At 43.3% G+C, this 15,000-nt stretch overlaps 1 protein-coding gene across 1 annotated transcript in view; it reads right to left on the bottom strand.

Annotated features, from left to right (window-relative positions):
• LOC117502338 (transcriptional repressor p66-beta-like) overlaps window positions 1-15,000 on the bottom strand; it is a 168,964-nt gene that overhangs the window by 17,997 nt on the left and 135,967 nt on the right. The window contains exon 5 of the mRNA XM_034161379.1: window positions 2,416-2,547. Within this exon, the coding sequence (XP_034017270.1) occupies window positions 2,416-2,547 (132 nt within the window). The remainder of the gene's footprint in view (window positions 1-2,415; window positions 2,548-15,000) is intronic.

Below are 15,000 nucleotides of genomic sequence, written 5' to 3' on the forward strand. Positions count from 1 at the left end.
AGGGACTGAGCAATGGAGCTGATTATGCACACCTCTCTCTGACTGTCAGAACACCTGCTACCAATCACCCAGTCAGCATTATACCTTGGTCTTTCCACTCCACCTTGCCAAAACCCTCAGCTCTGCTCTGTGGTAATCGTGATTCCCTGGTATCTGTTTATTCCACTGTGTTTTTTTCTGACCCCTTTGTTCTCATCTTCCCACAGTTTCAATCATCTGCCAGCTCTGTCCTGTCACCTGGTCATGACTCCATCATGCCCGACATATTAAGCTCCAACCTGGATCTCCAGGTCTGGCGCTTTCATGACCAGCAATTCTGTACCATTTATTCTCAATCAGTATAACTCTGTCATTTTTTCACCTCAGCCTCACCGCATTTGAGTCCACATTTGTTACCCACAAAACCTGACAGCCAGTCTGGGTGAGTACCTGCTGTTAGTAGCCCACCCATTTGTACTGTCAGGTGCACATGGAGCTCTGTTAGCTTCTTTGGCCAATAGCTGTGGATCAAATCCAGTCCTGGTGCTGTCCAGCTCTTCATCCCTGTGACTTGATGTTGGATGTCTGCGCCGTCGTAATGCTGACTGGTTCTTGTTCTGGGAGGTGGCTGTGATCTGTGATCCCAGATCCTTCCAGCATTGCTCAGTCCCAGATCTGGGTGGGTCTGTTGTTCCCTTTCAGCTGAACTACACCCCATTTATTTATTTGGCCTCTGCTTATCTGGTGTATGTCTTCAGCTGAGTTTTCACAATGTTTTTCTTGTCTCTTCCGTGTGGTGATGATGTCATCAGTAGAATCAAAGTTTATGTTGAAATGTGCTCTTATTTTGAAAAACTCTTGAGCAAGACAGCAGAAAGTTTTCTGGGACAATGACTAGCTTTGTGAAAGTTAAAACAGAACTATGCTGTGATAGTTTTTCTGCTACCAACATGAGAAAGCAGCACAACATCGACTGGATGCCCACTGGCCAGCAACAACTTTTTGTTGTTGTTGTTGGCAACTGTTTGTTGTGATTTGGCGCTATATAAATAAATAAACCAATTACAGTTCTCTGTCTAATGTCTGCTCAAAGTTTTGGGCATGTACCAGAACTTTCTAATGGACTTGCCAGACATCAGCTGACAAGGAAGACATTTAATGAATGAGGAAAGGACAAAACCGGACACAAACCGGTGAGTTCATTGTGACAAAATCGCATTTTATTGAAATGGCGGTAATATCAGCTGTGCTCGTACATCGGCCCATGTGGATAGGGGACATTTTTGCTTGAAATTTGGGCAGAAGGCGGCAATCAAGCCTGGTGTGCCTGATGTTGGACACAGAACGTCAGTGTTTTGGAGAAGTGTGAGTATGTGCACTTGGCTTCACAACAAATGTGGAGTGATGATGATGCAAATGTGCTCAGGTACTCGCCACGTGACAGTGTGAAAGCTGATGCCCTGAGGGGTCATCAGACTCACACACGGTACAGAACAATTGTACCTAATCTTCACCACCTTCCTTTCTTTCATCTTTCTGTTCTATTCACTGCCCACATGTTGAGATTTTTCTGCTCTCTTGGTTGTTGTTGGATTTCTTGCGCACATAAATTGCATTTTGAAATTTGCTGTTATTTTACTATAATTGTCCAATAAGTCCAACATGTTGTCCAACATGTTTGTCTGTCCATCTTGAATATGTTAGCAATTTGAAAGTCCTAACAGTGCAGACTGTTCATGCTGTGTTACATGGTACATTCCCCACACGGGAAAAAGGTGCGACCTGGAAAATACGGTACTCTTAATTTACATTCCCTTATTGTCCCAATAGAACAAATTATCTTGACAGACTGTTTATAGTGACAATTCATCATCATCCTCTGTTAGTGGTGACATTTCAGGATCTGTTAAGTGTAGCGATTTAATGCTAGCGGCCGTTTGTACCTACGAAAGTTCATTCTTGTGTCGTAGAGCGCAGTAGGGGTCGACTCCAGAGTCATGCACGTATGTGAGAGCAGATTCTTATGGCACAGTCTGATGTTTGGGGAACAGGAGTCACCATCAGGCCTAAGCCACACCGTGAAGCAGACAACAAAATCTGTGTAACTTCAAACTGTTGTCAGTGGAAGAACTCACACACAGCCAGTCTGTGCTGTGCACCGTTTTCAGTCCCTCTGCCCCACTACAAACTGATTTTGTGCCTTTACAGACCCTGTTGGTGGCCCTGCTGGCTTATTGGTGCTCGGTACCCCTGCCAACAGGCTGACATGCCATAGGTAGGTCCAAACAGTGCCAAAGCTGGAGAGAGCCCTCCTGCTCACTCCCCTTCCTAGCCATGTTGGAGGGTAAAGCCTCCAGAAGGTGTGGCTGCCAGAGACCAGCCCCATCCCTCCTTTGGTGTTTGTGCAATCAGTGAGTGCCACAGTACAGCTCTGACCTTCTGCACCATGTTCTCCTTCTGCATCTGACTCTGACGTAATTTCTTCAGCAGCACCAGGCGGGCCTCTTCCAGACGAAGCTCTTCCCTCAGAGCTTTGATCATCTGCTGCCGCTCCTCCTCACTCTTCCCCTGCAACCGACACACAGACAGTACAGTGACACGTGTGCTATAAAAGGTCCAAAACAACATCTTACATGCTCACTGTGTCCCACTGGTTCTTTAAATGTACTCTTACCCACCCTCTGTGGTTCCACTGCAGTCTTCACACGGTGGAAACCGAAGTGAGGACAATGTGTGCAACATGTGTGTGCAATGTGCAGGGCCTAGTGTTCATTTCAAAAGGACAAAGAAATGAAGTGGAAGGACACTCACCACACCACCAACACACGAACATTAGCCCTGAATGTCTTCACGCCAAAAGGACAAAAAAAAACCCACTGTGAGAAATAAGGGACTCAACTGGAGGACAACAAAAGAACATGGTTTTATGTTGCTCCTAATGAACATGGGAGTTGTTCAGGAGAGATCACGTACTTTGTGTTGCCAAATCCACATCTGTACAGTTACCCTTCATCCAAACTGACAACCACTCAGGGACACAACAGCTCCATCCCCACCACCTTCAAAAGAAGCTAGCTGTCTGCGACAGTCAGGCGAGACGTGGGCATGTCCTGAGCCTCCTCCAGCCACGGGGTCCTCAACACTGAGGTACCTGTGTGTGGATCACACTCAGAACGGGACATCAGAGGACCAAAATATTATAGCTAGGGCTGCAAAATACTGGAAAAAATTGACACTGCTTTTTTTTTTTTTTATATGTTGCATGATTTTTCAGGATACACTGATATCGGCTGAAACCCTGTGCATATACCAGGCCTGTATGTGGCGCTGTAATGCTTCCACTGTGGATCATTTTGTGGAACTTCCACAAAAACCGGAGAAGACGACAGGTGCAGGTAGTCAATGTAGCGGCGCATTGAGTAAATAAAGCCTTTTAAGGGAAAGGGGGTCTGATCAACTGAAACAGACTGCGTATTTACAACTCCAATTCCAATGAAGTTGGGACATTGTATAAAATGTAAATAAAAACAGAATACAATGATTTGCAAATCCTCTTCAACCTATATTCAATTTAATACACCACAAAGACAATTTCAATTTATTAATTTATACAGCGCCATCTCACGACATAGTCGCCCCAAGGCGCTTCACATAACACAATTTATGACAACACAAAGTACGAGGTCTGTTAGAAAACTATCCGACCTTTTTATTTTTTCAAAAACTATATGGATTTGAATCATGTGCGCTTGCATCAGACAAGCTTGAACCTTCATGCGCATGCGAGAGTTTTTTCACGCCTGTCGGCTGCGTCATTCGCCTGTGGGCAGGCTTTGAGTGAGCACTGGTCCCCCCCTCGTTTATTGTTTAGGAATGGCGGAGCGACTGCCGCTTTGTTCCATGAAACTTTTTTCAGAAACTCTGCCAGACAGCCAGATGGAAACCATTTGGAAGTTCAGATGGCTTTCGGTGAAGATTCTATCGGTATCACACGGATTAAGGCCAATAAACTGGATTAACACTGGGAGGTCCAAGCTTTTCTCTTCTACCTGTAAAGTCCACGAAGGGTCAAAAAACCCCAAGATCCCCCGTGGAGACCTACTTCTGTTATGTAAACAAGGAAGTCTAAGAACACCTCAGGGGAGGGGCTGACTTGGCCAGCCACATTCTTGTGTTTGCATATTTAATGTCTGAAAGGGCTGCTGATTTGTGCTTAGGTGGATAAATAACTTTACCCAGGGAGAGATGAAATTTTGTTTTCTGAATTGTATTGAAATGCGACAGGTATACTTGTGGCAAATGCAGAAAAGACCTACCATGGCAGTGTGGGGACTGTTAGTCATTGTGAGTGACTGTAACCTGTACCTATTGTATATATTTTGGTTTTCTGGTGTTTTTTGGTACATTTTGGTACATTTCAATAAAATCCAGAAAACAAAGTTTTCTTTTGGTGTGTTTTTTAGTACATTTCAATACAATTCAGAAAACAAAAGTTTTCTTTTGGTGTTTTTTGGTACATTTCAATACAATTCAGAAAACAAAGTTTTCTTTTGGTGTGTTTTTTGGTACATTTCAATACAATTCAGAAAACAAAGTTTTCTTTTGGTGTGTTTTTTGGTACATTTCAATACAATTCAGAAAACAAAAGTTTTCTTTTGGTGTGTTTTTTGGTACATTTCAATACAATTCAGAAACAACGTTTTCTTTTGGTACATTTTGGTACATTTCAATAAAATCCAGAAACAAAGTTTTCTTTTGGTGTGCTTTTGGTACATTTCAATACAATTCAGAAAAGGTTTTCTTTTGGTGTGTTTTTTGGTACATTTCAATACAATTCAGAAAACAAATTTCATCTCTCCCCCCTGGGTAAAGTTATTTATCCACCTAAGCACAAATCAGCAGCCCTTTCAGACATTAAATATGCAAATACAAGAATGTGGCTGGTCTTCTGAAGAGGGAGCCGTCCTGCATACTGTAGTACTGCTTTAAGTGATTTCAGCTTATGTGTCTGTTTTTTGTTTGTTTTTTTTTATAAAATGAAGTATAAAGTCTTTAACAATGTTTAAAGGAAACTGAATAAATCTGTTAAAGTAGACCTGCATTGAAATAAATGTGGTCAGATTTCAGAAAAGAAATAGCTAATATGTATTTATAAGACCCTTGTGAATGCAGTAAAGTAAATCTGTAAGCCCAAATTTGTAATTCAGCGGAGAAATATTCATTTAAAAATGACAAATTTGGCAGCTAAAATTTAGCCCTCTGTGAAAACAGTTTGTACATCCGGATCATTTCCATGACGTCGGTGACAAGACGACGCGCTCCCCGCCTTCAGTCCGATCCCGCATTGAAATTGATTTTCTCTCTTAGTAATGTTACTGTTATACACATCCTGGTTTCAACATCCAAAAGTAAGCTGCAATGAATACAGCTCTGCTTGCTCAGATCCGGGATCAGATCAGCGGCGGCATCGACAGCGGGCAACATTATTCCCGATGCCTCGCTCTCACTGCCCCGATACGCTTACCGAGTGCATGCGCTCACACCCCCGTGTCTGCTGTGCAGCCTGCACCACGTCCAGGTCTACACTCACAGTCCAGGTCTACACTCCAGTCCAGGTCTACACTTCATCCTTGTTAACTGGCAATATTAAGTCCAAAGAGACATTAGTGTCAGAAAAAAGCCAAACTAAAGCAAAATGTGCTCACAAGAACACACATGTGAGTTCAGGTGTGCCAAAACAAAGTAATCACTCTTACAGCCAGCTGTCTTTAGGCCACTCAGACAATGAGCACATGAATATTTCCATCAGTCATTCAGAAACAGCATGGTAGTGTACGGTAAACCTGTCTGCAGGAGGTAGTTCTCAAACACTGAGTGATCATGTCAACTCAGGTCAGGAGCTTGTGTTGTTGTACTGCATGGCCACATCCACCACGTTGTGGAACCACCTTGGGCTCTGGATGGCTACCACAGAGGCAGATGGGATGGACCAGCTGGTCTCCAAAATAACCATCTATCTGCTGCAGCCAGGTGAAATGTGGGCGTGCCCTTGCCCAGATGAAACGTGGGCATGTCCTTGGCCAAATGAAACGTGGGCATGTCCTTGGCCATCTGAAACATGGGCATGTCCTTGGCCAGGGACAAATGTGGGCATGTCCTTGGCCAGGGAAAACATGGGCATGGCCTTGGCCAGGGAAAACGTGGACATATCCTTGCCCAGATGAAACATGGGCATGTCCTTGGCCAAGGAAAACGTGGGCATATCCTTGGCCAAGGAAAATGTGGACATGTCCTTGGCCAGATGAAATGTGGGCATGTCCTTAGCCAAATGAAACTTGAACATGTCCTTGGATTTATTCATTTTTGGTCCCATGGTAGCAGGGCTGGTACTTTTTGGCTTATGTGCTGTCCTGATCTACCTGAAAATTGGCAAGACGGCGGCATCAAGAACCACGGCCCCTCGCTTGTCCGTCATAAGTAACGAGGTTGGGGAGGCAGTGCATTCTCAGACTGCAATGACTCTTGAACTCAGACGCAAACTGGATGACATCTTTGAGCAGATGCGCGCCTTGCAGTTGAAGTTGAAGATTTCAGAGGCCAGTGAATATTCTTAATTCATAATTGGGATTTGGTTGTGCAAGTGGAACTGTTAAAAAGTGTTTTTCACTGCTCAAACCATAACATTACTGGCTTATCAAGCCTGAAGGTCAAATCACCCGACTGTTTTCCTCCAGAGGAATTTTTTTCGGCCTGGGGAACATTGGCTGTTTCTTATCTCCACTCACAAAGACAATAAACTCCTTTTCACAGGACTGAAGCTGCTCCATTCCATCCTCCCACCTGCCTCCTATCCCCCAGCACACCCATCTCCCGCGCCTGCTAACGTCACTCCTTTACCCTTCGGTGGGGGCGGTGCAGTTTTAGCTGCGGCCCACGTTCTTCCTGCGCATCTCAGGGTTGCTGCGTGGCCTTCACCCACTTGTCTCAATTCGGATAACGGACTTCTTCAAACTTAGTGCACATAAACAATGTCAAATGTGTATGTGCTGTCTTTGATTCAGATGTGTGCCATTATTACTGTAAACAAATAATTGTGGACTAATTGCTGTCTGAGGTAACTGGAGTGTAAACATAATTTCTCCACTGTGAGATCAATAAAGTATATCTCATCTCATATGCAGTTCTTTTTGCTTTGTATGATTAGAATGAATATGGTCTGCTTCAGGTTTCTTCCTACAATTAAAAAATGCAGATTGAGTTTTTCCTGACCTCTGTCACCGATTGGCTTGCTCAGAGGGTGGATAAAGTGTAGGCTGCACTCATGTATAGTCCCTTGAGGTGCCGATGATTTGGTGCTCAGAAATAAATTAAACTGAATTGCAGAGTATTTGCCTCAAGTGGAGAAGTTTAAGTATCTTGGGGTCTTGTTCACAAGCGAGGGAGAGATGGAGCGTGAGATCGACAGACAGATCGGTGCAGTGTCTGCAGTGATGCGGTCGCTGTATCGGACCATCGTGGTGAAGAGAAAGCTGAGCAGGGGGGCAAAGCTCTCGATTTACCGACTGATCTACGTTCGACCCTCACCTATGGTCAGGAGATTTGGCTCATGACCGAAAGAACGAGATCTCGAGTACAAGCGGCCGAGATGAGTTTCCTCCGCAGGGTGGCTGGGCGCTCCCTTAGAGATAGGGTGAGGAGCTCGGTCACTCGGGAGGAGCTTGGAGTCGAGCCGCTGCTCCTCCATGTCAAAAGGAGCCAGTTGAGGTGGCTTGGGCATCTTTTACGGATGCCCCCTGGACGCCTCGCTGTTCCGGGCACGTCTCATCAGGAGGAGGCCCCGGGGAAGACCCAGGAGATGCTGGAGGGACTATGTCTCTCGGCTAGCTTGGGAAAGCCTCAGGTTACCCCGGAGGAGGTGGGGGAGGTGTGTGTTGATCGGGAGGTCTGGGCAGCTTTGCTTGAGCTGCTGCCCCCACGACCCGACTCCGGATAAAGCAGAAGAAAATGGATGGATGGATGGATGAATGGTAAAGTGTGGTCATGTAAATCATGAGCACATGACTTAACTTTAGCTTTTGCATTTGGATGAATGCACAGTACTGATTGCAGCTGAGTGAGGAAACACAGAGTCTGGTTTTGAGATGGCTCTGGATCCAGACTTTCAGTGACTTCCTGGACTCATCTATCAGAAGTGTTGAACTTGTAGAGACATTCACTGATCTCAAGAGTGACCTTCGTGTCTCTGGGTGCTCTGTCTTTGAGATCCAGAAACAGCTGGGAAGATTTTATGGAGCCATGAGATCAAAGATCAGGTGTTTGGTGATGCTGATATCTGTGTAGAAGAATGAAGGTCCAAGTTTTAAGGGTCCTGGTGCTTCCTGTCTTACTGAGTGGTTGTCAAACTTGGACCCTAACCAGTGACCTAAAGCCTCACTCACACAGACTTTCTTTAAGACTTTCTTCCTTTTTCAGAAAATCATATGACTGTGCTAGGACTGTTGTGCAGATGTTGTGCATATGTCTTAAAACTGTTTTTCCCTCCATAATCATTGCGACAGTGACAGACATGTGCACCACTGTTGTCCATACGGGCACCACTGTCGCACAGTTCTTCACAACCAGCAACTGCATTTTACTGTTGCAGGAGGCACAGAGCGTACTTTGAACATATCCATAATATGTTCTGCAACTGATTTTCAGCACACGATACATCGCTAACACCCATTTTCTGTAACAGTCAATAGACCTACAACATTTTGTCTTGACCTGTGGAAGCTGTAACCCCCTGTCCCCTGTGTGACTGGACACTTAAGTGTTTTGCCAAGGACACACAGGTCCAGTGCAGGGCCATGAACAAGATTCCAGTACAGGCCTGCATACTGTCAGACGAGGTTCTCATCCAATGAGCTATCTGCTTTACAATTTCAGGATCTGTGTCATTCAGAAAATGATATCCAGGAAGTCACCCCACCACACCAGCTGAAACACACACATCCATGAACAAACATTCAGTTTCAAGAGTTCCAAAGATTCATCCATGGTCCCCAACTATCCACATGCAGGTCCAGCACAGGACGGATGGTGTTCCATCCTCCATGGTACTTGACAGTAGGGATACAGCTATCGAATATTTTTGAAATCAATTATTCTATTGACTATTTTAGTAACTGGATAAAAAGTACTTTAGTGTTTTTAAAAAATATCCGTATTGGCAGTGCTCTCCCTAGCAATGGCACAATGTTGCTGTGCCAGCATGCAGATTTTAAGTTTAGAGTGTTCACACTCTCTCTGTTTTCCTGGATAATTTTTTATTTTTTCATGTCATTATGAGTTTTGGAGCATTCCTGAACCATAAGCGCAGGTGGTCTGTGAAACCTTCGGTCTGCAGACAGGCTGCATGTGAAGGTGAAAGCATTTCCACAAAGCTGCACTGATAAATCAACTGTACAGACTGTTGATAAAACTCTATTTATTTTTTTAATAGTTAAACATGACTCACACTTTATCTGTGGAGGTGGAGAGCAACCAGTGGACCAAACTGTGGGTTTTTTAAATATACAAACACACTGCATTATTTTAAATGTGCAATAAGTCTGTGTCAGATGATCATTGCGGACCCTCTTTCTCTTAAAAGGTTTTTATTTTACTCAGCGTGCAGTTTTGTAAAGGTTGTAGCCTCGCCTGCTACATTGATCAGCTTCTTACATTAGTTATGCGCATGCTCTACTGCAGTGGTTTTCAAACTGTGCGGCGCGCTCCCCCTGGGGGGAGGGGGGGGGTGCGAGGGATGGGTATCATGTTCTTTTCAACAATCATTAAGAAATGATTTGATCCACAGACATCAATAGCCTTTTTGCTTAATGAGTTCCTTATCAGTCCTTCAGAGCGGCCGTTGTTTTTGAGGGTGTTTTATCGGCGAAAATGATAATTTCTTTAGTTGATTACAGCCCCTGGAGCTCGGTCTGTAATCAACGTTTTGTAACGGAAGCCGCTTTTTGAAACAACAAAGCAGTGCTCCGATCTGCTGCTTTGTTGGTTCTAAGCTTTGTTGCTTTCCAGAAGCAGCAAGTTCCCTTCTTCACCCCTCTCAAAGCCATTAAAAATGTCAATCATGAGTCACTTTTGTGCGAATTAAAGTCCATACAGGGACTCTTGTCTGTTGCAAGAAAGAACGAGAATCGTCCTCCGTTCTGTTCAAACAGCTCAAATGGGGCGCTGCTATCTCCGAGACAGAGTCCAGTCAGAATTAGTAACGTCAAAGCAAATCACAGTTTAAATCAAAGACACCTCTTTCCACAGACAAACATTTTTTTCTCCCAAAATGAGAAGTCCTGTGTTCTTTATGAATTACACTGACGGGACTTGCAGCACGGCCTAAAGTTATCGGAACTAAATTTATTGGAAGCTAATTGGTCCGGTGATGGTTTTCAAAAACTAATCCGCTAAGGAAAACGTGAGTTGCGATAATTAGCGGTATAGCGTAACTCTGCCCACCACTGCATATACTAGCTGAGTTACCCGGGTCTGCCAATCCAGATCCAAAATTCAGTGGAGTCCTTCCATGCCCTAATATCTATCTGTTAAATTCTCTTATTTATCAATTTTTTGTTATACTGAGTCTGTGTGGGTGACCTCTACTGGTTGGTTGGCTCTCACTGCGGTATTGTATCACTTCCTGTTCCGGAGCCACAGCGGCGTTTTTGCTGTATCTGTTAGCTGTTTAATCTGCACAGTTAGATTGATCTAGTTAACTAGATAATGATTTGTTTCACAGTGTAATCTTCACGTGCCTTAACTAAAGCACTCCCTTTGCTGAATCACTCTAATTATTACACATTTTACTTCACTTTGTGTGTTTTTAGGAATCCGCTAGCTTAGCGACAGCTACTAGCTCTTAGCTGGTTTAGCATGGCGCTTCTCCTGTCTCTCCCGCACTTTTTTGCGTCTGGGTGTGAAATGTTTTAGTTATTCCTCGGCCTCTTTTAGCAGTAATGGTACTTGTAATAAGTGTAGCTTATTCGTAGCTTTGGAGGCCAGGCTGGGCGAATTGGAGACTCGGCTCCGCACTTGGAAAATCCTACGCTAGCCAGGCCCGTGTATCGGGGCAGACCAAGGTAGCTTAGCCGCCGTTAGCTGTCCCCCAGCAGATCCCGAGCAGCCGGGAAAGCAGGCCGACTGGGTGACTGTGAGGAATAAGCGTAGTTCTATACAGAAGCCCCCTGTTACACCACCAACCTTGTTCACACTTCTACCCATTTTTCCCTACTCGGCAAACACACCAGCGAGCGAACAAATCTGGTATTGGCGACTCTGTTTTGAGAATTGTGAAGTTAGCGACACCAGCAACCATAGTCAAATGTCTTCGGGGGCCAGCGCAGGCGACATTGAAGGAATTTGAAACTGCTGGCTAAGGCTAAGCATAAATTTGGTAAGATTGTAATCACGTCGGCAGTAATGACACCCCGGTTCCGCCAATCGGAGGTCACTAAATTAACATTGAATCTGTGTGTAACTTTGCAAAAACAATGTCGGACTCTGTAGTTTTCTCTGGGTCCCTCCCCAATCGGACCAGGAGTGACATGTTTAGCCGCATGTTCTCCTTGAATTGCTGGCTGTCTGAGTGGTGTCCAAAAATGAGGTGGGCTTCATAGATAATGGCAAAGCTTCTAGGGAAACCTGGTGTTGTTAGGAGAGACGGCATCCATCCAACTTTGGATGGAGAAGCTCTCATTTCTAGAAATCCGGCCCAATTTTCTTGACAAACCGTGACTATCCAGGGTTGGGACCAGGAAGCAGAGTTGTAGTCTTACACACCTCTCTGCAGCTTCTCTCCCCCTGCCATCCCCTCATTACCCCATCCCCTAGAGATGGTGCCTGCTCCCAGACACCAATAACCAGCAAAAATCTATTTAAGCATAAAATTCAAAAGAAAAAATAATATAGCACCTTCAACTGCACCACAGACTAAAACAGTTAAATGTGGTTTATTAAATATTAGATCTCTCTCTTCTAAGTCCCTGTTAGTAAACAATATAATAATGATCAACATATTGATTTATTCTGCCTTACAGAAACCTGGTTACAGCAGGATGAATATGTTAGTTTAAATAAGTCAACACCCCCCGAGTCACACTAACTGTCAGAATGCTCGTAGCACGGGCCGAGGGGAAGGATTAGCAGCAATGTTCCACTCCAGCTTATTAATTAATCAAACACCCAGACAGAACTTAATTCATTTGAAAGCTTGACTCTTAGTCTTGTCCATCCAAATTGGAAGTCCCAAAAACCAGTTTTATTTGTTGTTATCTATCGTCCACCTGGTCGTTACTGCAAGTTTCTCTGTGAATTTTCAGACCTTTTGTCTGACTTAGTGCTTAGCTCAGATAATATAGTGGGCGATTTTAACATCCACACAGATGCTGAGAATGACAGTCTCAACACTGCATTTAATCTATTGTTAGACTCGATTGGCTTCGCTAAAAATGTAAATGAGTCCACCCACCACTTTAATCATACTTTAGATCTTGTTCTGACTTATGGTATGAAATTGAAGACTTAACAGTATCCCTTCTGTCTGATCATTTCTTAATAACATTTACATTTACTCTGATGGACTACCCAGCAGTGGGGAATACGTTTCATTACAGTAGGTCTTTCAGAAAGCGCTGTAACTAGGTTTAAGGATATGATTCCTTCTTTGTTATGTTCTCCAATGCCATATACAACACAGGGCAGAGTAGCTACCTAAACTCTGTGAGTGAGATAGATTATCTAGTCCATAGTTTTACATCCTCATTGAGGACAACTTTGGATGCTGTAGCACCTCTGAAAAAGACAGCCTTAAATCAGAAGTGCCTGACTCCGTGGTATAACTCACAAACTCGCAGCTTAAAGCAGATAACCCGTAAATTGGAGAGGAAATGGCGTCTCACTAATTTAGAAGATCTTCACTTAGCCTGGAAAAAGAGTCTGTTGCGCTATAAAAAAGCCCTCCGTAAAGCTAGGACATCTTACTACTCATCACTAATTGAAGAAAATAAGAACAACCCCAGGTTTCTTTTCAGCACTTTAGTCAGGCTGACAAAGAGTCAGAGCTCTATTGAGCCGAGTATTCCTTTAACTTTAACTAGTAATGACTTCATGACTTTCTTTGCTAATAAAATTTTAACTATTAGAGAAAAAATTACTCATAACCATCCCAAAGACATATCGTTATCTTTGGCTGCTTTCAGTGATGCCGGTATTTGGTTAGACTATTTCTCTCCAATTGTTCTGTCTGAGTTATTTTCATTAGTTACTTCCTCCAAACCAGCAACATGTCTATTAGACCCCATTCCTACCAGGCTGCTCAAGGAAACCCCACCATTAATTAATGCTCCGATCTTAAATATGATCAATCTATCTTTATTAGTTGGCTATGTACCACAGGCTTTTAAGGTGGCAGTAATTAAACCATTACTTAAAAAGCCATCACTTGACCCAACTATCTTAGCTAATTATAAGCCAATCTCCAACCTTCCTTTTCTCTCAAAAATTCTTGAAAGGGTAGTTGTAAAACAGCTAACTGATCATCTGCAGAGGAATGGTCTATTTGAAGAGTTTCAGTCAGGTTTTAGAATCCATCATAGTACAGAAACAGCATTAGTGAAGGTTACAAATGATCTTCTTATGGCCTCAGACAGTGGACTCATCTCTGTGCTTGTTCTGTTAGACCTCAGTGCTGCTTTTGATACTGTTGACCATAACATTTTATTACAGAGATTAGAGCATGCCATAGGTATTAAAGGCATTGCACTGCGGTGGTTTGAATCAGATTTATCTAACAGATTACAATTTGTTCATGTAAATGGGGAGTCTTCTTCACAGACTAAGGTTAATTATGGAGTTCCACAAGGTTCTGTGCTAGGACCAATTTTATTCACTTTATACATGCTTCCCTTAGGCAGTATTATTAGAAAGCATTGCTTAAATTTTCATTGTTACGCAGATGATACCCAGCTTTATTTATCCATGAAGCCAGAGGACACACACCAATTAGCTAAACTGCAGGAATGTCTTACAGACATAAAGACATGGATGACCTCTAATTTCCTGCTTTTAAACTCAGATAAAACTGAAGTTATTGTACTTGGCCCCACAAATCTTAGAAACATGGTGTCTAACCAGATCCTTACTCTGGATGGCATTACCCGACCTCTAGTAATACTGTGAGAAATCTTGGAGTCATTTTTGATCAGGATATGTCATTCAATGCGCATATTAAACAAATATGTAGGACTGCTTTTTTACATTTGCTCAATATCTCTAAAATTAGAAAGGTCTTCTCTTAGAGTGATGCTGAAAAAACTAATTAATGCATGGACTATTGTAATTCATTATTATCAGGTTGTCCTAAAGGTTCCCTGAAAAGTCTTCAGTTAATTCAAAATGCTGCAGCTAGAGTACTGACGGGGATTAGAAGGAGAGAGTATATTTCACCCATATTGGCCTCTCTTCATTGGCTTCCTGTTAATCCGGATTACCTTCAAAATTTATTGGAGTCTTCCATGGCCTTATATGTATTCGTGGATAATCTTCAAAGCCTATATAAGGCTGACCGTTGTGTTCACGCACATGCGCTTTCAACCTAAGGGCCCCAAAGACGTCCCCCTTGGTGTGTGTGTGTGTGTGTGTATGTGTATGTGTGTGTATATGTACAGGCCACCGTGGCTAAGTGCATTACTTATTGCTTTCTTTGAAACTGTTGTCCCTGCTAATTCCAGGTCTTTCTGAAGCTCTCCACAAGTGGCCCTTGCTCTTGGACAACTCTTCTGATAATTCTTTTCACTCCTCACCTGGTCGTGGCCAGTTTATGGTGAAATGACCCTTACCAAAGTAGTAGTACATGCAAGTATGTTTCAAGTATACTTCCAGTTTACTTTTTATATACTTATCAGTACTATTTTTTGGTAAGGGGACGTTCTTTTCACTTTCAGATTATGGCCCCACAGTGCTCACTGGAACATGAGAAGTTTAGAAATC

This window comes from Thalassophryne amazonica, chromosome 20 (genome assembly GCF_902500255.1).
Source record: "Thalassophryne amazonica chromosome 20, fThaAma1.1, whole genome shotgun sequence".
In the NCBI taxonomy this organism is placed as follows: Eukaryota; Metazoa; Chordata; class Actinopteri; order Batrachoidiformes; family Batrachoididae; genus Thalassophryne; species Thalassophryne amazonica.